General features: G+C 41.0%; 1 protein-coding gene and 1 long non-coding RNA gene across 4 annotated transcripts in view; one reads left to right on the plus strand and one right to left on the minus strand.

The window, feature by feature from the left end:
• The window catches only part of ANKRD55 (ankyrin repeat domain 55), a 280,917-nt gene that overhangs the window by 211,501 nt on the left and 45,552 nt on the right, over positions 1 to 23,864 (plus strand). Inside the window, exons 1-4 of one of the 2 annotated variants that reach the window (XM_057495111.1) lie at positions 8,610 to 9,148; positions 9,248 to 9,370; positions 14,240 to 14,370; positions 17,973 to 18,082. In XM_057495111.1, the coding sequence (XP_057351094.1) occupies positions 9,115 to 9,148; positions 9,248 to 9,370; positions 14,240 to 14,370; positions 17,973 to 18,082 (398 nt within the window). In that variant the 5' untranslated portion in view covers positions 8,610 to 9,114. Of the gene's footprint in view, positions 1 to 8,609; positions 9,149 to 9,247; positions 9,371 to 14,239; positions 14,371 to 17,972; positions 18,083 to 23,864 lie in introns of those variants that run through there. The other variant, XM_036900197.2, reaches the window with a different exon arrangement.
• Positions 1 to 23,864, minus strand: part of LOC130681703 (uncharacterized) — a 91,716-nt gene that overhangs the window by 55,230 nt on the left and 12,622 nt on the right. The window lies entirely within an intron of this gene.

Genomic DNA, 23,864 nt, shown 5'->3' on the forward strand with positions numbered 1-23,864 from the left:
TTTTGGGAGCAGGATGAGGATAGGAGACAGCTCAAATTTTGAAGGGGAAAATGGAAAGAAAAGAGGCTCATGACTGCACATTCTGAAGCAACCAGATACTTCAGGTTTCTTTTTTATTATTATTATTAAGGTATCATTGATATACAATCTTATGAGGTTTTCACATGAGCAACATTGTGGTTACTGCTTTCACCCATATTATCAAGTCCCCCCCACACCCCATTGCAGTCACTGTTCATCATTGTAGTTGCAATAGAGTCACTACTTATCTTCTCTGTGCTATACTGCCTTCCCCATGACCCCCCTTACATTATGTGTGCTAATCATAATGCCCCTTAATCCCCTTCTCCCTCCCTCCCCCCAACCCTCCCCACCCACTAGTAACTGCTAGTTCCTTCTTGGAGTCTGTGAGTCTGCTGCTGTTTTGTTCCTTCAGTTTTGCTTTGTTATACTCCACAAATGAGGGAAATCATTTGGTACTTGTCTTTCTCTGCCTGACTTATTTCACTGAGCATAATACCCTCCAGCTCCATCCATGTTGTTGCAAATGGTAGGATTTGTTTTCTTCTTATGGCTGAATAATATTCCATTGTGTATATGTACCACATCTTCTTTATCCATTCATTACAGATGGACACTTAGGTTGCTTCCATATCTTGGCTATTGTAAATAGTGCTGTGATAAACATAGGGGTGCATATGTCTTTTTGAATCTGGGATCTTGTTTTCTTTGGGTAAATTCCAAGGAGTAGAATTCCTGGGTCAAATGGTATTTCTATTTTTAGTTTCTTGAGGAACCTTCATGTTGCTTTCCACAATGGTTGAACTAATTTACATCCCCACCAACAGTGTAGGAGGGTTCCCCTTTCTTCACATCCTCGTCAACATTTTTTTTCCCTTGTCTTTTGGATGTTGGCCATCCTAACTGGTGTGGGGTGATATCTCATTGTAGTTTTAATTTGCATTTCCCCACTAATTAGCAGTGTGGAGCATCTTTTCATTGGGCTGTTGGCCATTTAATTTATTCTTTGAAGAAGTGTCTGTTCATATCTCTGCCCATTTTTTAATAGGGTTATTTGCTTTTTGGGTATTGAGGCATGTGAGCTCTTTATATATTTTGGATGTTAACCCCTTATCAGATATGTTGTTTACAAATATATTCTCTTATACCATAGGATGCCTTTTTGTTCTACTCATGGTGTCCTTTGCTGTGCTTTTAGTTTGATGTAGTTCCATTTGTTCATTTTTGCTTTTGTTTCCCTTGCCCAAGATGTGTTCAGGAAAAAGTTGCTCATGTTTATATTCAATAAATTTTTGCCTTTGTTTTCTTCTAAGAGATTTATGGTTTCATGACTTACCTTCAGGTCTTTGATCCATTCCAAGTTTAGTTCTGTGTGTGGAGTTGTACCATAATACCATAATGCAGTTTCATTCTCTTGCATGTAGCTGTCCAGTTTTGCCAACACCAGTTGTTGAAAAGGCTGTCATTTCCCCATTGTATATCCATGGCTCCTTTATCGTATATTAATTGGCCCTATATCTTTGGGTTTATATCGGGGCTCTCTATTCTATTCCATTGATCTGTGGGTCTATTCTTGTGCCAGTACCAAAATTTTTTGATTACTGTGGCTTTGTAGTAGAGCTTGAAGTTGGGGTGCGTAATCCCCCACCTTCAGGTTTCTAAGCTCCACCTCCCACTTGTGTTTCTCCCTACTCTGCATTACATTACATAGGCAGGTAGAGGAGCAGAGTGGAGGCTCCAGAAAAGACAGTGGGTGGGAGGCCAGGCCATCCTGCCACATGAGTCAAGAACACACAACACACCAACATCTTAACAGTGATTATATTTGTAGATATTTCCTTCACCATATCTGTATTTTCACAAATTTTTTAATCCAAAAGAATATTATAAGTAAAATAACATGTAAAGTGACAGACTTTAGGCTCCACATTTTATAATACAGTAAGAAAACTAAGGCAGGAACCCTGCAACAACCCCAATGTTATGAGAAGCAATTCCATTTCAGTTATCTCCAAGCATCTTTAGGAACCCATGAGAGAGCCATTCAGAAGCTACTGTCGATCTATGACTGTGGACAGAAAGCACGTGTGGACACTTTACAGCATTGGTGCAATTTTAAAGAAAGTTTAAAGCAGGAAGAGATCAGTCCACTATGGGAATGATAAAGAGGGAGAAAGCAGAGTCAAGACATCAAAGACATCCATGGAATGCCAGCTGGCAGAATGTGGCTGCCCCAGGGATTCAGGAATATTGCAAAGCTACAGGAATATACAGTGATAGACTTATTCAGTATGACACTTGGACCAGACACTCAAATTAAATTTGTTTTCTTAAACTGTTGTCAGGAAATCAAGGCACTAAGGGCAGCTTTACAGTGGCCACAGTCAAGGACTACTAGGAAGATGCCTTTTAAAGGACCCAAGGAAGACCACTGTCTCTGACTCCCTTCCAGCCCAGTAGTCATTGTTCATCAGCAATGTGCAATTCATTATTAGTATTCCACAGATGTGAGAAAAACACATAGAATATAAATAATGAAAAGGACCATAGAGGTCAACCTTATACTCAGTACAGGTATCTCATCAAGAGCATCCCAATTTATGTTTGGCCGGACCCTGCCTAAATGTGGGTAGTGATGAGGAGCACCCTAGCTCACAAGAGATTCCCTTCTAGTTCCAAACAGCTCTAGTCATTCATAATCTTAATTATTCCAATTTCTACCCTCCAGGACTAGTTCTACACTCTGAGTCTATAACAAAAAAATATAAACTCTCTCCCAGCTTTTGCAATATTTGAAAAGAGCTATCATGTCTAACTGAGTCTTCTCCAAATGAAATAAACCCTGCTTCTTCACCAACTCCTTATCTCCCAGAGTCCTCAATTAAAGTGGCAAATATCTGACATGAACACCTGCTATTTCTGGGAAGTTAAAATGAAAAATAAAAAAGACCATGCATTTGATCCACAAGAAAGGGAGATTAGAAGAAGTGCGATCAATATGACAGTTTACTTTTCAATTTCCAAAGCCCAGCTAGAATAGCACAGTCCTTCATAAAATCATTTTAAGATTTATACCTGCCTAATTACCAAATAACTTCTTGACACAATATTTTAACATCAATGAAATTTCCACAAGAATCCAGTAGGTGAGAAAACCCATTGAACCTGCATGCTAAATTGATCAAGCAATCCATTTATTGCACATAGATTTAAGGCCCTATGCACTAAAGATGGATATCTCACTTTTTAGGAATTAATATTACTAAAATAAAAGTACATTCTATGAAGATGTGGTCTAGAGGGGTATCATTACTGAAGTTCAACACAGGCATGCTTCTTAAACAGCAAATTCTATTTCCCAGAACCCTCCACCCCCACCCCACATCCAGTAGAGATGCTAACTGTGGACTGGCATTCACAAGTCAGGAGAATCACCCAAAGAAACACAGTGATGTTGAGATTCAGAGAAATGCAATATGTTTTGCAGCAGGAATCTGGTTATGAAGAAAGGTCTGATTGTGGCCAGATATTTACCCTTGAGATAATATTGTTGCAAGACTCCCTCCCCATGGAATGAAATCTCCTTTTCCATTCACAGGCATGAAGTTTGCTTTGAGTATTTGTTCTCCAGTCTGGCACATGCAGAAAGCTTAGAACTATTTTTCTCTTTAAAATGTTAGAAAGAAACTCTTTTTCCTCCTCCCATATGACTGGCACTCCATAAAACACTACTGAAGCCTCAGCCAATATAGGAGGAACTGAGGGATGAAACAGGGCAAACAGCAAAGTGTGTCATCTCACAAAATCTCTGCAGCCTGATGAGCAATGTAAAGTGTCTCATTAAGGGGAAAGAAGACAGAGGTTCCTATTAATGTCAAAGAAGTAATGTGGTTAATAATAATTGTCACAGTTGAATACTTGATTCTGTGCCAGGCATTGCTCTAAGCACTTTATGTGTATTAAGTCAGTTAGCTCTCAGAAAAGCCATACGAGGTAGATATTCTTATCCCATTTGACCAGTGAAGAATGGAAATAGAGCGGTTGAGCAACTTGCCCAAGGTCAGCTAAGTTAGCAGTAAGAGACAGTGCCAGGATTCAAACTCTGGAGGTTGGGTCTATGTTCTTGCCATTTTTCTATATTGCTTCCATGTATGTATGCTGTGCGTCACATGATACATATGGTGAGTCACATGAAACTACTTTTGTTTCAATGCCAGCCAAACCTGTTCCTTTTTGGCCAAAGTGTTCCAGACTGGCTTTTCATTCTACCCCACAGAACTATCACCATCCTGGTTCAGGGCTCAGGCCACGACCAGACTCCTCGTCACCAGTGGGTGGCAATATTGTCACACAGAGCCATTGGGGTGCAGTAAAGGCTTGGCATCCTCCCTAAAAATGGAAAGGCCTCACCACCTTAGGGATGGTCATTCCAGGCAGACCCCTAAATGCAATTTCTCCACTGTCCCCAAAGCACCCAGGATAATTCTGTGGGAGGAGAGAGCGATCTGAAATAGAAGCAGCTCAGGAAGCTGTTTGCATGATTCTTCCACTGTCCTGCCATAACAATCCTAGTATATTTCATTTGTAAATTACACATTTGTCTTCCCACTAAGGCATGTCTTTCTAGGAACAGACTCTACTACCTTTGTGTCTGCAATTTCTCTCACCTATGGTAGATGCTGAGTAAGTGGATGGGATGATTGAACTTCAGTTCTTCAGAGGCAATCGATTCCATTCTAAGAAACAGTCTAAGACATCTGCACCCCTATGTTTATTGCAGCACTATTTACAATAGCCAAGATATGGAAGCAACCTGTGTCCATCCGTAGATGAATGGATAAAGAAGATGTGGTACATACACACAATGGAATACTATTCAGCCATAAGAAACACATCCTACCATTTGCAGCAACATAGATGTAGCTAGAGGATATTATGCTCAGTGAAATAAGTCAGGCAGAGAAAGATAAGTACAAATGATTTCCCTCATTTTTGGAGTATAACAACAAAGCAAAATTGAAGGGAGAAAATAGCAGCAGACTCACAGACTCCAAGAAGGGTCTAGTGGTTACCAAAGGGCTGGGGTGGGGGAGAGCAGGTGGGAAGGGAGGGAGAAGGGGATTGAGGGGTATCATGATTAGTGCACATGATGTGTGTGGGGTCATGGAGAAGACAGTGTAGCACAGAGAAGACAAATAAGTACTCTGTGACATCTTACTATGCTGAGGGATAGCAACTTCAATGGGATGGGGGGGTCTCAATAATAAGGGTAAATGTAGTAACCACATTGTTTTTCTTGTCAAGCCTTCATAAGATTGTCTATCAACGATACCTTAATAAAAAAAAGAAAAAAAGAAAAGTCTAAGAAAGATCTTCTGAGTCCTCTGTAGTTATCCAAAATGAATCTAGATTTCACTGGTAACTAGAGTGGGTTCAGCCTCCCAAGGATCCTCAGCATAGAACGAACCCAAGAAAGCCTCTCAAGGCTATCCTAGCCTGGACTCTTGAAACTGGAATACCTGATCTATCCTTAGACTGACCTATTTAGACAGTCACAGTTTAAGCAGAACAAATGTCAAGCTGACCTCTGGGTAATTTCAATAAAGTGAGCCCAGTAACTGATGCAGTCAAGGGCTTTCCCAAGTAACTCCACAACAACCCAAGGGTGGAGCCACTGTGTGCTGCCCTAGAAAAGGGGCCCACATTTATATAAAATCTGGACAGCTCTGAGGAGGATCCTCTAATTAAAACATTTTAGCAGCCTGTCTTATGTCTGAAATCTCATTAGAGAGCCAGGCTCTTGGGACAAGAAGATAATTTGTGACGCATCTAGAAATCTGTTAGGGTTTTTTACCATGAAAAATGAGGGAAATATATGATTTCACGAATGTCCATCCTTCCAAATTTTAGGTAAAAATTTATAAAACCTTAAAATATGTACTTTTAAAAGATCTACTAGAATATTTATAAAGATCAGAATTACAAAAATACATAAATATTTTTTTCTTTTCAGAACTTTGTCAAACATCAAGGACTTGTTTTCTTGGTTACAGACACACTAGGCTCTGTCCACCCTTTAGTAGAGCATGTTAATAGAAAGCAAGCAAGACGCACTAATCACCATTTAAGAAATTAAAAACTCAGTTTACTTTGTGATTATAAAAAATATAAACTCATTACAGAGAATTTGGAAAATATAGCAAGTTCTAAAGACTATCCAAGAGATTATCACTGTTGACTTTTTGATGTGTATCTTACAGTCTTTTTACTTCATATATATACATACACATAGACAGTTTCTTATAAAATATAATACTTTTTTCTTCCTATTTTTTTTATGTCTCTTTTCCATTTTCTCTGCTTTCAGCCTCTCTCCCTTTATGTGAGTCCTGGAACTTCTCTTCATGCACCTATACATAAGTCTGCTTAACTTTCACAGAGTTAGAGGCAAGAGTTTTTCAAACCATGCTCTACCCCTAAACAAAATGGAAAGAAAGAGAGAGATGATAAATAGATGGTCATAGATACATGACACTAGATAAATAGACAGATAATAGATAAATAAACAGGAAAGAAAGGAGAAAAGGAAGAATTTATGTATCATTGTTTATGTAGATCTTCTATTTATAAATGGTTTTATGACCTTCAGTAGAAAAAAATTCTTGCCTCTATTTTAGATTCCATAAGGACAGTCATCCTTCTCCTTGTGCATGGTATTTCTATATTCCCCTTCCTCATTTCCACAGAAATACTGTGTAGTCTCAGGTTTACTTCTTATTACCTGCATTGACCACAACTTAAATTGACTGTATACAACCTCATGGAAACTTCTTCATTTCTTATCCTGTTGGCTCTGTGGTTTAGTATGGTATCTCAGGGCTAGAAGGAACTCCAAAGTAAGTTCTTTTCTGCCTCGCACATCTTCCCTTGCCCCTCCCTTGTGCTTATTAGTTCAGTATACAAAATAGTGTATTGTCTGAAGTCTTTCTGCAGTACACTTCCTTAGTGGCCTCTGGCCAAGACTGGCCATCATCAATGGCAGGAAGCTCACTACCTGTTGAGGTGGCCCAGAACACTTTTACAGTGCTCTAGCAACTAAAATACCCTTCTTTCTGTCACTCTTATCCACTGGTATTTTTAACCACTGGAATTCCACAGAACAGTTTAATTCACAAGATAATAAAATAAAGTTTCCCACTTAAAATCTCTTCAAAAAACAAGTATATTTACAATAGTATTAAAAGAATAAAATACTTAGGAATAAACATAATCAAGGAGGTGAAAAACTTCTACACTGAAAACTACAAAATGTTACTGAAAGAAATTGAAGAAGTCACCATAAATGGAAATAAATCCTGTGCTTCATGGATTAGAAAACAATATTATTAAGATGTCAATACTACACAAAAATATCTACAGATTCAATGCAATACTTATCAAAATACCAATGATGTTTTTGCAGAAACATAAAAAATCATCCTAAAGTTCATATGGAATCTTGAGGGGCCCCAAATAGCCAAAACAATGTATAAAAGAAGAACAAAGTTGGAAGATCATACTTCCTGATTTCAAAATATACTACAAAGCCACAGTAATCAAAGCAGTCTGGCATAAAGTCAGTCATATGGGTCCATGGAACAGTACTGAGAGTCTAAACATAATCCCATACATCTATGGTCAACTGATTTTCTAGTTCTAAGACTATTCAATGGGGAAGAATTGTCTTTTCAACAAAGAGTGCTAGAACAACTGGATAGCCACATGCAAGAGAATGAAATCAGACCCTTAACACCATATACAAAAATTAACTCAAAATGGATCAAAGATCTAAACATAAGACTTAAAACTATAAAACTCTTAGAAGAAAACAAGGGAAGTTTCATGACATTATATTTGCCAATGATTTCTTAGGTATGATGACAACAGTACAGACAACAAAAGAAAAAAAAATAGACAAATCGAACTACATCAAAGTTAAAAGCTTTTGTGTAACCACTCCCTTTAAGCTGTTTATTGTTATAAGTAAATCATTTTCAGTAACAAGCTGCTCCTGGGGCAGGTCAACTGATTAAAAAAATCATTAATGACTTTCCAGAAATACTGGGGCAGGGAAACCAAGCCAGAGGGTTAGAATCACTGCCAACCAAAGATCAATTAGAACTGTAAAGTATCTCTGGCATAATGTCCACATTCATAGAAAGGCACAATTTAAAAAAGGTTTCTTACACATATATTTGCCCTGAACAATGGCTATGTGTAGGAGAAATTGTGCAAGAAGGGCTCAGCACAGTATCTCACTAGGGGTCTCCTGTGAGCAGAACTTGGCTCCTAGACATCCCAGTGCACCCCTGGGGTCACTTGACCCACAGTTCTGTTGTCATCTACGGCAGTACTATTGTTGGTTCAGTCAGACACAAAGGTATATAATGCAGGTGGGATACTAAATGCAAAAGAATTGCATACAGCTTTGTTCCTTCTGGAAATATCATGTCATGAAACCCCAAAGGGTTCAAATCAAGGGACTACATACAGAGATGAGGCAGCATTAAAAGGACAGTGTTTGTTAGAAAGGGAGCCCAGTGGGAGCTGGTTCTGGGAGGAGGAAACTTCTGCTCAACACTGCACTAGGAAAAGGCAGAAAGAAATGCCTTGCCTCTCTTCTCTGCATGAGTCTTCTGCCTGTGCCTCCCCTGGGCAAGTCAGGGTGAAGGGGCCTGTACTATGCAGTCATTAAGAGTCAGCCCTAGGAGAACAAAGCAGTGGGGGGAAAGAGGAAGAATACATCTGGAGGAGAGAAAAGAAGAAGCACAGCTCTGCAAAGGTGTGTTAACTGAGTCATTGAAAGGAAAAGTAACATAATTCAGATGAGAAAGCGAAACCCAGAACCAACGTGAGGGACCCACTTCTCCCTCTGGTCTCACTGAGTTTGAGTGGCCTGAATGCCTGCAAAGAATCATAAAATCTCAGAGGACATCTAGTCCCTCAGGCTTCTTCCCAAGATACAGTGATGTTACAACGTGGCTCAGAGTGGTCGACCTTTCTTCAGGAGTGGTGAGGTTGTGGATCAGGCGTGTGTTGAGGTCTCCGATCAGGATGACTCAGCCTTCTGCCTGGATTCACCTGAGAGGTTTTCATGAATCGCTGGTGTGGGTGATGCTTTGGGTGGTGTTATTCTTTCAGTAAATTAGCTTCATATACTAAGTGTGTCTCTGTTTGATTCATGAAGGTGATTCATCTGAGGAGGTTGACCTGACCATGGTTTATCAGGCAGCATCTAACGGAGATGTCAATGCTCTGACTTCAGTGATTAGAGAAGACCCTTCCATCCTAGAATGCTGTGACAGTGAAGGTAAGCTATTTATACATTTTGACGCCTGAACAATGTTCTGCTCCATCCTTTTGTAGGTGACCTTCAGAGGTGAGAGTTGTTAATAAAATCATATCTGGAAAGCCACTTTGAAACTCAGGGGACAAAGAGTATCTGACCTGTGGCTCTATGCAAGAACCTTGGTACTTCTTTAAATGAGAATCTTGGGCAGAAATCTTCAAATTCTTCTACATTGCCTCTTAAAATGAAGCCAGTTGGCTTGGGTTTGTTTCTGACTTCTTTGTATGAATGACTAAAGTAGATAGGACAAGTAGTTAGAAAAAGGGTATGGAAAGAGGAAGTTATTTTTGGTAGCAATCGATGCTAAGAAAGTGTGACTATTAAAGCTAGAGAGCAAGGCCTTCTGCTTCTGGGAAAGTGGAATAGATGTGCTTTTTTATGTATTTATTCTGCTAAATCCAACTAAAAGCCCTGGACATTGTATATGAAATAAACAGAAGAACACTCAGAAATGGACAGACAAGGGCAGACTGGCTAGGACCTTGAGACCCAAGCAATGACACCCTTTTCTGGGTGGTAGGCCCAATTCACATTCTCAGGAAGGGCTCCTCTGACACCACCCCAACAGGGAGAGAGAGGAGGCCCTCATTACCGGATGGGGGTGGAGAGCCGGGGTCCCTGCTCAGTCTTTGGAGTGGAGGGATAGGTGTAAGTTCCCTGTTTCTTCTTTTTGCCTCATATATTCCAGACTTGGAGCTGTAGCAGCCAACAATCTAGAAATGCCAACAGGCACAGACAAAAAAGCCCCAACAAAAGCCTTCTCTCTGCCAAAGAACCAGGAAAGGGACCATGAGGAGGACAGAAAATGTTTAGACAATAATGAGTGTACTCCAGCCAAGCACCACCAAAAACAACCCCCAAAACATCAAAACAAAGCTATAGCCCTATCCCTCTACTCCAAAGACCAAGCAGGGACCCCGGCTCTCCACCCCCACCAGGTAATGAGGGCCCCCTCTCTCTCCCTGTCGGGATAGTGTCAAAGGAGCCCTTCCTGAGAATGTGAATTGGGCCTACCACCCAGCAAAGGTGAGTCTTCTCCTTCAGATGTCCATGGGAGCCGAGTAGGGAACCAGGACTTCTATTCCCACCTGCCAGTAATGAGGTGGCAGTCCACACACCGTACTTCCCCTTTGGAACAGTGTCAGAGAAAGCCAGTTAAAAAAGAGGGTTTAAGTAAGAGTAGGCAACCCATAATACAATAGCCCAAATGCCCAAGTTTCAATAGACTTCCTATTTCATCCCAAGAAATAGGAAGACTTCAAACTGGGTGAAAAAAGACAGTCATTAGGTGCCAATGCTGAGATGACAGATATAAGGATTATCTAACAGATATTTCAAGTAGCCATGAAAAAATGCTTCAGTGAGCAATTATGAACATGCTTGAAACAAATGAAAAAATAGAAAGCCTCAGCAAAGAAATAACAGATATAAAGATGAACTAAATGGGAAGTTTTAAAACTGAAAAATAACAAAAATCACAACTAAAACTTCGATAGGTATGCTCAGCAGCTGAATGCAAAAGCAGAGGAAAGGATCAATGAACTCGAAAATACAACAGAAATGAGCCAATCTGAACAGCTGAAAGAAAACAGGCTTAAAAGAAAAAAAAATTGAAATAGCCTAAGAAATCTATGGGACTATAACAAAACATGTGTCTTTGATTTCTCTGTCGCAGTATTTCTGAGAAGTCATTAATGATTTTTAACCAGTTGATGTATCCTAAGAGGAGCTTGGGGTTCCCTTATTAGGACAACAAAATATTTTGTAAATATTTTGTAAAGTGGGTAGTTGCTCCCTAATTTATCCCAACCTACTTGTATGTCTGCCATGGGGCTAGAAAAGTGGGAAATGAGGAGATCCAAGGTTAACATCACATACATGATAAGGGTAAGTGCCAGCCTGGGTTCAATCCTGGCTTGTGCTGACAATGAACAGAAATGAAGATACAACATATCAAAATTTGTGGGGCATAGCTAAAGCAATGCTGAGGGAAATGTATGGCATTACATACACCCATTAGAAAAGGGGGAAGGTGTCAGTCAATAATCTAAGTTCTTACCTCAAGAACCTAGAGAAAAGAGGAGCAAAATAAACCCAAAGCAAACAGAAGGAAATGATGAAGAGTCGAAATCAATAAAACTAAAACCAAAAAACAATAGAGAAAAATCAATGAAGCAAGGAACTGATTCTTTGGAAAGATGAACAAAATTGATAAACTTCTAGCAATACTAACAGAGAAAATGAAAGAGTCACAAATTACCACTTTCAGGAATGAAACCAAAGATATCACTACACACCCTTCAGACATCTAAAGGATAGCAAGGAAATACAACTCTACACACTTCATTTTGACTATTCAGATAAAATGGATTAATTCCTCCAAAAAAGCTAAACTACCACAATTCATCCAATAGGAAACAGATTATTTAAATAGCTTTATCACTATTAAGAAAATTAAATTCATAATTTAAAAATTGCCAGAGGAAAAAGTCTTCAGGCTTAAATGGTTTTGATTGAGACTTCTACAATCTTCTAAATAATAATATCAATTTTATGTAATCTGTTCCAGAAAAGATAAGAGAAGGAAAGTCTTCTCAGTTACATTTATGAAACTAGTATTACCCTGATATCCAAACCAGACCAAGAAGATATAAAAAACATTAACCTACAGACCCATAGTCCTCATGATTATAAATACAGAAAACTTTAACAAAATATTAGCAAATAGAATTTGGCGATATATAAAAAGAATCATACACCATGACCAAGTATGTTTGTTCTAGAGATGTAAGTCTGATTTAATATTTGAAAAACCAATCAGTGTAATCCATCATATTAACCAGCTAAAAAAGAAAAATCATATTATCATATCAATTGATGCAGAAAAAGCATTTGACAAATTTTTATACATTCATGGTTAAAATCTCTCAAAAAAACAGAAATAGAGGTGAATGTCCTCAATTCAATAAAGAATATCTACAAAAAAAAGAAATGTAGAGCTAACATTTTACCTAATGGGGAGAGACTGTATGTTTTGCCTCTATGATAATGAACAAAGCAAAAATGTCCACTCTCATTTATATTCAGCATAGTGCTGGAAGTGCTAAGCAGTGCAAAAGGACAAGAAAAGAAATAAAAAGCATACATATTGAAAAGAAAAATAATAAAACTGTCCCTTTTTTGCATGACTTGATTGTCTGCATAGAACTGACAAAAAAACTCCTACAACCAAGTGAGTTCAGCAAAGTCACAGGATGTAAGATTAATCCAGAAAAACGTATTAATATCTATATACCAGAAATGAACACATACCCACCAAAATTAAAACCACAATACCATTTGAAATCACTCAAAACAATACTTAGGTATGAATGTAACAAAATATGTGTAAGAATTGTATACTGAAAACTGTAAAATGCTGATGAAAGAAATCAAAGATCTAAATAGACATACCATGTTTATGGATTAGAATATTCAATATAGTAAACATGCAATACTCCCCGAATTCATATACAAGTTTAATACAATTTCTATTAAGCCCCAGAAAGATTTTTTGTAAAAACAAAATTATCTAAAATTTATATAGAAAGGCAGACACTAGTTAAAACAATTTTGAAAAAGAAGAATAAAACAGTGGAATCAGTGTACCCAATTTCAAAACTTATATAGCTACAGACATTAAGACTATGTGGTATTTGTTGAGGGATAGATATATAGCTTGATGGAAAAGAACAGAGAACACAGAAATAGACGCACACAAAATATATTTGATTTTTGACAAAGGTGCAATTATAATACAGCAGAAAATCCTCTTCAGTAAATGTGTTGGAGCAATTCAACACCATAAGCAAAACAGAAAGAAAAAAAGAGAGGAGAGAGGAAGAGAAGGAGGGAGGGAGGGGAGGAAAAAGAAAGGAAGGAAAGAACAGAGAAAGGAAGAAAGAAAGAAGAAATGTTAACCACTATAAAGACACAGCACTCATTGCTGCTTCTACCCGGTACACAGGCCTGAAAGAATATTAGAAGGGAGTTTGGAGAGAAACTGGGTTGCCAGCTGCAGCCTGTCAGTGAGCACAGCAGCCCTGCAATGTATGCATTCTCAGGGATCTCTGAGGGTCATAGCTTGCAGTGCACTCAGAAAAATTGCAACTTCAGCATGAATTTCCAATGAGAAGACACGTAAACAAGTCTCAGCTGAGCAAAGGGTTGTGCCTGAGGTTTGGTCTCTTCACCTGAAGGAATGTGAGCTCCTGGATTCGGCCTCACTAGGCTGGCTTGTTCAACAGTGCTGCAAAATTAATCAGAATGTGCTCTTTCATCTTTAGTTTTATTCAGGAAGAAAAGAGATGAAAAACCAAATGCCTTGGCCTATATTGATTTCAAAAACAGAGAGAGTTTATTTTGGTAAAGTGACCCTTTTTAGCAAGAATTTGTGCAACCCAAGGTTTGGCTATCATCACTGCCCTTTATCACCCACCACCTCCTATAACAGTTCAAGCCAAATCAGGATAAATCTTCCAGTTAAGTTCCAAATTATTGCTTATTCCCAAGGTAGTAATAAGCAAATGTTATCAACTACACAAAAAATTTTACTCCACCTATTTCTGTGAAATTACAGAAGATCGAATAGGATCAGAGAAATACATAGTTTATTTAAATGTGGAAACAATCATTTTCTTTTCTCTCCAGTCACATACAGCTCAACAGCTGGGTTGTGTTGAAGGTGATTCACTTATCTACAAAGAGCATAATAAATGAACAAGCAAATAATCTGCTCATAAATTTCACAAGTCAAACATTTTTAAAAGCTGTTGAAATGTCTCATTTCAGGATGTACACCCTTGATGCATGCAGTTTCTGGACGTCAAGTGGACACAGTGAAGCTGCTGTTGAAGATGGGAGCCAATATTAACATGCAGGATGCTTATGGCCGCACAAGCCTATGCCTGGCAACCTACCTGGTATGGACTGAGTTTGTGGCACACACCAAGCAGTGGGATGGGCTATATGTGTTGTTAAGGTGTCCCACCTGCAGAAAAATGTTTTTAGATTTATGCATCTAGTCAATGGAAATAGAAGTTGTCCAATCATATCTGACATTTATGTCAATACTTAAGAGTTGGTTTCATGGATTTAAGTCATTTTCGATCTTCCTAAAAATCCTCTAAGACCGAGTTGATATCACCATGAGAGAAATATTCTTTTCCATTTTAAGTGCATCATGATTTTCCTTGGGGCATTTCTGGACATCCTTAGTACTCCTTCTGAGAACACCCTCTTTTTATACCCTGAGTGGTGGTAGCACTTGAAGCTGAAGTGTGGGGTAGATCAGTTGAGGGAAGCTGGAAGATGAGGAGTGTGAGGAATGATGAGAACTGTAAGAGTTGGGGGTAGGAATATCAGGCTTCTGTGGGGCAACGCCAAGCACAAGACTCAGTTTAAAAATTGCATAGAGTGGTCCTCATCACAAGGGATCTCAGTTCAGCATTTCCCGGCATTAGAGCAAGCTTGGTAAGCCTTACTGGAAATCTTCAAGCCCCGCTCCACTCAAATCGTCCCTGCAGCCCTTCTGGGAGACCCCAGGGCTACTTTGAATCCATGTCAAAGTCAAGTCCTTAGCATCTCATGTGGATCATCATTCACCTTTGCCTCCCTGGGGCTCCTGAAAATCCTCACCGTCACCACCACTGCTGCTGAAGCAGCTTCTTGCATTTGCCATTGCTGCCCATTGATGGTGGTGGATTTGCCCTGAGCAGCCCCATGGTGTCCTACAACTAACTGCCCTGCTGAAGTAGAACACTTCCTGTCCCCCAGCACCACACTTTCCTGTCATGATCTAGCATAGATTGCAGTGAGGCATTGCCCAATTCCCACAGAGAATTTCTTCAGGAACTACTTTTTTATTTTCTGTTGTATGCCCTCTCTGTCTAGAACTCCCACATGAATCTGGGAAGAATTTTTCCAAGTGTTAGAGTGTTTATTTCAAATGCAGGTTCCTAGGAGTCAGACACTGTGAGCAGTGTGGGGGGTGTCTGCATGTTCAATAAACCTTCCAGCAAGGTGTATATACCCACTCAAGTTTGAAACCAGTGGTCTGTGAGTACTTGATGAAGTCCACTTATCTCAGGAGGTAGGACTGTTCTCCCAGGTCCCTCTCTTCTGGCACATGCCCCAATAACTGTTCTTGCTATGGGATATTTTTTGGTGTCTGAGCTGAGCAGAAGAGAAAATTTGGATCAGGGTATGGAGGAAGGGAGCTGAGATGGTTTCTGAAGTTGACCGCTACTAGCATACAGAATAGAGTGAAACCAAGCCGCATTTCTTCAAAATTCTATAATTCAAAATTGCAAAATCCTTGGGCTGGATCCTTATGGGACTGGGAAGAAGTATCTCTAGGGTACTGAATAGTGAGTCTAGAGAGGTGCCACCTTTGCAGACAGCTCTTTCTAGGGACATGTTCTAAGGAGATGCATGAGGGAGGTGTGCCTCCATGACTGCACATGGCATTGCCCTCTTAATGATGCCCTTGCCTCTGTAGGCTGACGCAAGCCGGGACCCTTCCCTGGCTCTCCCGAGGCTCCCTGACAGGCTGGAGGAAGGGGGGTTGTCCTGGGGATTGCACTCTGAAGCCCACCACTCCCTTCTGGCAATGTTTGAATTCAAGTATTAAAGAGAAACTTGGCAAAGGGGGCACTTAGAAATTCAGTCTCAATCACAGCTCCAAACTCAGCATACAAATAAACTTGACATAGATGTGTGACCTTAGGCAAATCACTTCGCCTCTTTATGCCTCTTTCCTCACTTGTAAAAGGTAGTAAAATAATACCCAAGGTTTAATCACAAGTGAAGGAGAAACACATGTGGAATCACCCAGTACATAGTAGGTAAAAGATATATTTCTTGGTTCTGAATGGTGACCAGGGGTTTCAGTTTAATTCAGTGGTTTTCTGATATCTTTTCTGAAGAAAAAAGAAAACCACATACACACATAGTTCCAGGAAATGTTGCAAAATGATAAAAATATTTTAAACCTTCCCCCATCAGTCAAATCAGATTTGTTTTTCAAAAATTGTAAAAATTTGGCAACTCTAAAATTTGGCAACCCTGAAATTTGTCCAGCATGCCTTTCTTTCAGGTCTCCTGGCCATATTTTTCCTTTTAATAAGAGAACTTGATGAGTTAGACATTAGCAACTAAAACCAGATTTAATGCATTAGCAAACCATGACTCAAAATTGAAAAAATATTTGCTTCTACTTAAGACTTAGATCATATTGGTCAATTCTACAAAACCATATTCAGTATTATAACCATGAATTTTGATGTGCTTTCACTGAAAGATTTTTTTCCCAGACTTTTAGAAACAAAAGGCTATTTTCTTATCAGTATATTTCTTCTTCTCCATGCTGTTAGTAACATTTTGAGTTTTATTGACTCCAATATTGTGAGGGAAAATCTTCAGCCATCTTTCTCATCTTACTGGGTATTCTTGAGACTTAACTATACAGCAATAGAGGAAGACATCATTATTATATTACTCTTCATAATAATAGTTTCATCTACTTAAAAGTCTACTTACAATAGAGTAAGAAATCCAGGCGGTTCTGGATGTACGTAGGAGGGATTCTCCTCGACATGTGAGCCAAACTTGGTTATCAGTAGGGTTGAGTCAGTTCTTAAAGTAATTAGAACAGAAAGGGAGGGCTCGCCTGCAAGTATATCTGCCCTGGGAAGGGAGAGAAGTGATGAAATGCCAGCTGTTAGTGCTGAGCAAGGAGGGCACAAGCATGAGACGTGACAATGTCAGTCTCATTCTAGAGAATTAGAAGACAGCAAGGAGTTCACACAAGGTGTTTTGGGGAATTCACAGGTGGGTAAACACAACTATGGGGATCCCCTTAGAGGATGCTGGTGATACCTGCACAGCATCAGAAAAATCAGTCAACAAGGGGAGTAGGGCTCAAGTTAGGATTCTACATATCAGGTGGGGGACTGACTGGAATAAGCAAGATACTGTCCTCATGGTCACTAGCAAGGCAACTTGGAAAAGAGGACCAGGGCCTGTTTATCAAATATAGATAAACTGAGGTATAGAGTGGGACTCAAGAATGACATAGGAACCCAAGTTTTAGAATTGGACCATGCCATCCAGGTCACACCATCGACAAGCATGATTTGGAGCTAAGCCCAAAGAATGACAGGCTTGAACTGGTCAATCACCCCCTTTCATGTGGTATGTTTGGCCCTAGAAAGTGAGTATAATAGTAAAATACCCACGAGTGGTCCTAGAAATGGGGAGGGGAGGGCAGAAGAGAGGGTCTAGGAAACAGTCTGCAGCCAATAGGGTAAAGGTCCTCCAGAAAACACATGGAAATCCACACCTCCAGACCTTCAGCACTCTCAGAGGTGTCTAAATTGGAGTTCTAATCCTTAACCACTTCAAGTCAAATAAAGCATGTTTGTAGTCAAACACAGAAGAAAGGGAAAGAAAACTAGAGAACGTTTGCTGGACTATGTAATGTGAGATTGTGTTATATGACAACAAGGTTGCTCTTGTATTCCAGGGGTGGTTGGAAGGCTGTGTGAGTCTGCTCAGAAATGGTGCCAAGCACAACATCCCGGATAAAAATGGTCGTCTGCCCCTGCATGCTGCCACTGCTGAGCCAGACGTGAGGTAAGTAGCCAGGCTCACACAACGCTCAAGCTGGGAGGGACCTAACTTGGATTAGAAGGTCATCTAATCCAACCCTCTGTGGCAAATAAAAACAAAGCCCATCCTTTTTTTTGAGCTTGCAGCAGACAAGACCACAACTCAGTAAAGCAAAAAATCCTGAATTAACCTTAAACTCTAATCTCATTTTCCTTGCTACGTCAATAAAACCCTTTTCTCCTTGCTCCTGATTTAAGAAGAAATGCTATTTGTCATCATCTGAGCTCATATATTCGTTCATTCAGTTAATCACTCGATCGATTATGAATTCAATCACTATTTATTGAGTGCTTATGGACCAAGCACTGTTCTAGGCCCTAGCAATTCCACAGGAAGCAAGACAGTGTCTCTGACCTCACAGAGCTTGCATTTAGTGAAGGAGTTAAGCAGCACACTGGTAACAAATAGTTGGATATAATTTTAAATAGCGGTAAGTGCTATGAAGAAAAACTGGGGAGAAGAACACTGACCCATCAGAAAGCCTCGTGTCTGAACTTAGAGTCATGCCAATGGTTATGGGCTGGAAGGAGGCAAAGGATTCAGCAAAAGATCTGAGACAGCACAGGGACCAGTGGGTTAGAAGGAAAACAGGAGTGTATGCTGCTGGAGGCCATGTGAAGAAATACACTCAAATAAGCTGGATGACTGAGAAGGTCACATTTTTGTAAGACAGTTGAGCAACAAAGGAAAAGGTTTTGCCTAGGCCTAAGTGTAGCTTCCCCAATGCTCTGTGTCTAAATGTCCTCAGTCGCCAGTCTTCTAAAAGCCCCTCAGAGCAGCTGATAGCAGCATTTCCCATTGTGGAATCAGCAATATTCTGGGTGTTTTCTTAACCTCTGCTACCCAGAACATGCCTCTGACAGGAACTTAGCGTTCTCCAGAACTAGGCTGCAGGCCAGCACCACAGGGGGCACATTCTAGTCCTCTGCATCCTGTGTCCAGAAGTAAAAATGAAAGCTCTGTGGGAGTTGAAGAGACGAAGGCTGCTTCCACATTGAGAGGCGACAGGATTTCTTCATTTCAATCTGTTTTATGCTAAAATAAAAGGGTTTGGGAAATTCCAAGACTATTCCCAACCAAGCCTTGCCTCTCATTATGATTGGATTATATCCAGGAATAATAGAGAACTAGGATTTACTCAAAGCTCAACAAAACAAGGAAGTTTAGAGAAAAAACAGCAAGCCCAGAGCTAACAATCAATAGACATCATAAAGAGATGACTCCCTTTTGATGAATTAGGAAAAGAAAAAAAGAATGGCTTTCTGGACAACCAACAGAAATATGTAGTCATAAAATCATAACCGTTTTCTCAAGAGAAATCTTTAGAAAATACATTTAAAATGTATCCTTTAGGACTAGTCTCCCTTGATTTACTCTACTTGATTGCTTTTGCCTGCCTCGTTTAGAGTGGTCCTTTCAAAATCTCCCTGATTCTGAAGAATAAACACCTACTTCAGTTCAGGTAATTATAGCTGTTGTAACAAGTACAACTTAAAGCATCCGTGTTTTGAAAAATACAACAAAAGTTTAGTGCAATGCAGGTGTTCCTGGATGGAGGGTGGCTCCCCTCCACCTGGCAATTCAGGAACCCAGGCTTCTTCCAGCCTGTGGCTCCATCATCTCTGAGGATCACCGAATTGGCTTTGTTCAACCTGTGGAGGGGGAAAGAGGAATATAGGGAAGCCCCAATTATCTCTCCAAATCAGCCTGCAAATGATCCAATGTACCTCTGCTCACATTCCTTTAACAAGGACTAGCCATCTGGCCACCCCTGAGTATCAGGAGCACTGGAAAATACTGTCCCTGCCCAAGAATTCACCTCCCAGTAATGACTCCAATCCAGGGAATTGGGACATGAATTTTGGTGAAAGTCTCTCTGCTACCAGGCATTGCACCTGAGGGGTAAACTAAGCCCATAGTGTCAGTCTGGGCAGTCAATGAGGCTCATCATCTGAAATCATTGCAATGACTAACTGAAAACCAATCCAAGAGCACTTCCTCTTCTGTGGACTTTTTAGTCTGTTTCTTACTGCGCCCAGCAGTGCCCTTAGACTCTCTAGGATCTACATTGCATCACTGTAACTGAGATAAGACAGAATTGTGGCTTCCCTTCTCTTGAAATTGTACCTAATGATCCAGCCGCCACCTTCAGAGGAGCTGAAGCCAGAAAAATAAACATCCTTCTCTGCGTGCTGATGATATGGTTTTAGTGTCCTGACAGGACACTGCTGATTCTGGAAGATAAAATCCTGCTTCAGTTATGGTAATGCTAGCTGCTGTAACTAGTAAAACCCAATGGTTAAGATTAACTATTCCAAAACCAAAATCACTGTTTCTCCCAAAATGTTCTCTGAAAATGAATTGGGATAAACCTTAACGCATAGAGCAAATCAACTGGTTTTGTTACATACAGAATGTTTTGAAATGAGCATGCCTTAAAGGATTCCCTTTGGAATTACATTGCTTAAAATTGGATGTCTTATCAACTGACTGTTTTATTGAGAAATTTTATGACCCTAGCAGAGTTTGATAACATCAGCATTAAATATTTCAAGCGGAAACTAACCAAGCCATGCTCTGTAGCAGAGAAGTTGGGCTTCAATTGCCCATTTGTTTGTGTCAGCGTGAACTCAAGAATTGTTTTCTGATAAATAAAGAAAAGTCCTGGTCTGGCCTGTAGGTGCTTTCTGATCCTACAACCCTAATGCAGAGGGGAGCAACCTTCCATTAGACCATGCACACCTGTGTGACTGCTTACTCTTCCTTAGTGGATGCAGTTTTCGGACAGCCTGGCTGAGCGCTTAAGCATGTATGTCTGCACTTAAACTATGATGGTGCCAAAAACACTGAGCATTTACTCCATTCCTCACCAAGCTCTGAGTGCTTTCCTGTCCACCTGATCTTCACCACACCTCTATGTGCTAGGCACTGTTTCTATCCCCATCCTATAGATGAGAAAACTGAGGCACCAAGAAGACAGTTACTGCCTGGTGCCTGTGAGAAGGTAAGTACCTGCCCAATGGGTCTGCTCTGCTCCCAGGACCCACTGCTATGGCTTCTGTAGAATTTATTAGAATGGCCACACTTTGTCATTAAGCCCTCAGCCTACACCAAGAGGCCTTATAGGAAACAGCCTTACAACGCTCCTTATTTTCTCATTGTCAGAGAATATTTTGTTCATTACAGCATCCAAAACATGCTTGATGAGAAACCACAAGAAAAATTCCTACTAAAGGAGCAACCGCTGTGCTTCTCTTGATAAGTTATTTTTTATTTTTACTATGTGGACACCGTGATTTATGATCATGTTTTTCTCCTTGTACATTTAGAAAACTCAGAGCCCAATTGCATCCCGCCTCTGGCACACACACAGGACCGTAATTACATCTTCTTTATCCTGCCCTTATTTTCTCTTTGCCTAGTTTCTTCACCTGTAACCTTGCTTTACTGTATGTATTTGAAAACCACCACTATTCTTTTTCATTTGAGGTAAAGGGTGGCCCGGAGTGTCAGCTCAGGAGTCAGACTGACTGAGTTTAAATGTGGCTTCACCGCTCAGTAACTGTATTATCTTGGGCGAGTTAACATGTTGAGGCTCAGTTGACTTTCTTTTCTAGAAAGCAGGGATAACAGAGTCCTTACCTCATAGGTAAGGAGGCAGAAGTAAATGAGAAAATGGGTGGAAAGCCCTGAACACTGTCAACTGTCAGTGTTGAGTAAGTTGGTGATGACGATGATGGTGGAAGAGAGAAATAAATACCACATATCAGCACTGCATGCATCCCTGCTACTGCCACCCCACCAGCTGCCACCTGGCCTTCTTCCCCTTGGCACACACAGGCCCTCAGAAAGTATGTCCACACACAGAAGGGCATGTGCCTGCAGTCCTGTGCCCACTGGTGTGTCCATACATTTACTGCAAAGAACACTGGGGTATGAACAGTTCCCACTGGAACCCTGGGACACAGAGCATTGCTAAACCCAGTGAACATGAAACACCCATTCAGCTCCCCTGAAACTGCCTTCCCTACCTTTGTCCACCAAACACCTGTATTTGACCCCTAATCATAACCATATATACAGGCCACACTGTGGCCTTGTACTCAGGTATTCATACTCGTTTTAAACGGCATTAGCCCTTAGATTTCCAAATAGCACACTCCTTCTACTCAGCACTCACTGCAGGCTATTTAGAGTGAAGACTCAAAATGAAGCTGCTTATAAACAAGCCAAAGGGACATTTCGTTGCCCTTTGCCTCCAGAGGGATTTTGTCTCTCTGATGGAACAACTCCCTAGCAAACTAACCAGTTCCAATATACAGCCTTAGCTAAGCTGCAGCTCAGGGGAGACCTAAGCCAAGGCAGGGATAGAGGGATTTATAATTCGAACATGAAGGCAAGTTGGATGGACAAAAGCAGAGGAGGGCAGGTTTCCCCTCATGATCCCCTCCCTGTTCCGAACACCCAGCTTCTCAGCGGGTCCAAGCTGTCTCCCTCTCAGTCACTCCTGGCTTCTCTTGCTTGCTTGGCGGGGACATTCAGAGGGCGCCTGTGTGACAGGGGGCGTGGTCATCAAGACAAGACTCCAGAGAGAAAGGGGTCGTGTTTACACAAGGCCGCACAAGCTGACGTTGGAGGGCAGGCAGCGGTTTCCTCCGAAAGCAGCCACAGGGCTCCCTGAAGGTACTCTTCATGGTCTCCATGGTTACCAGCAGGCTGGGTCTCTCCCCTGCCGGGGACCCCACAGCTCTGCGTCTTTCCACCGCTCCTGACTAGCCAGGGGGAGGAGGAAAATCATTTCATTGGGGTCCTGTTGTCTAATTACCAAGTGATGCCTTCTAGCCTGTGGGTGGGTGTTTCCCTACAGCATACTCCCACATCCAGGCAGCTTCAGGCACAGGAGGGCCGCCGCTGGCTTGAGGACGCTTTCCCCACCATCACTGGGCTGGCCAGATCCAGGGCTGTGAACCCAAGGGACCAGCAAATCAGAGAAGCCCAGGGAAAAAAGCTGCCCCCAGGATACATCTAGCTGACTCAGACCCACCAATCACTTAAAGGCAATCAGGGGACCCTAAAATATAAAGGATAAGAGCTTTTTAAAAAGTTAATCATTGTGCGGAACTTGTTATGTTATGTAATTTAAGTACTTTACATGCATTGACTTATTTAAAGTCACAGCAAGCCTTTGAGAGGTCATGTTGTCAGTACCTCTATTTTAGATAACACAATGCAGGCACTGAGAGTCTCAGAGCTTGCCCAAGGTCGCTGGCTGGTTGGTCACAGAGCAGGGATTCTGAGAGAGGCAGTCTGGCCCCAGTGCCTGTTGTTCTTTCACACACGGCGCTGACTGCCCAGGAACACCCCTGCTGGGCCTCTGGGCCTGTTGTCCTGGTACCTGGCATGAGGGAGGCCTTGTGCTGCTGCCTGGCAGTCTGAGAGCAGGACAGAGTTTGACCTGGTGCTGATAGGAGACTGGCTAGAGGACATGGGATAGATATTCCTGGGCCACCTTAGCACAAAATAGGAGCTCTGAGGAAACACTTAATTACTCTGATAATTAAGAGCGATGAGGGACAAATATCTTGCCGATGACCTCTGGACCACGGAGCAGCATGGGGGCACCAGGCTGGAAAGCAGACCCCTGGTTTCTAGTCCCGGCTGGATCACCAAGGCAGTGTGTTGGCCTTGGCCAGCAATGTAGTGGCCAGAAAAAGAGAGAGAGGAGGACAGAGGATACTTACCTGTA

The sequence above is a fragment of the Manis pentadactyla genome, chromosome 2 (genome assembly GCF_030020395.1).
Source record: "Manis pentadactyla isolate mManPen7 chromosome 2, mManPen7.hap1, whole genome shotgun sequence".
NCBI lineage: Eukaryota > Metazoa > Chordata > Mammalia > Pholidota > Manidae > Manis > Manis pentadactyla.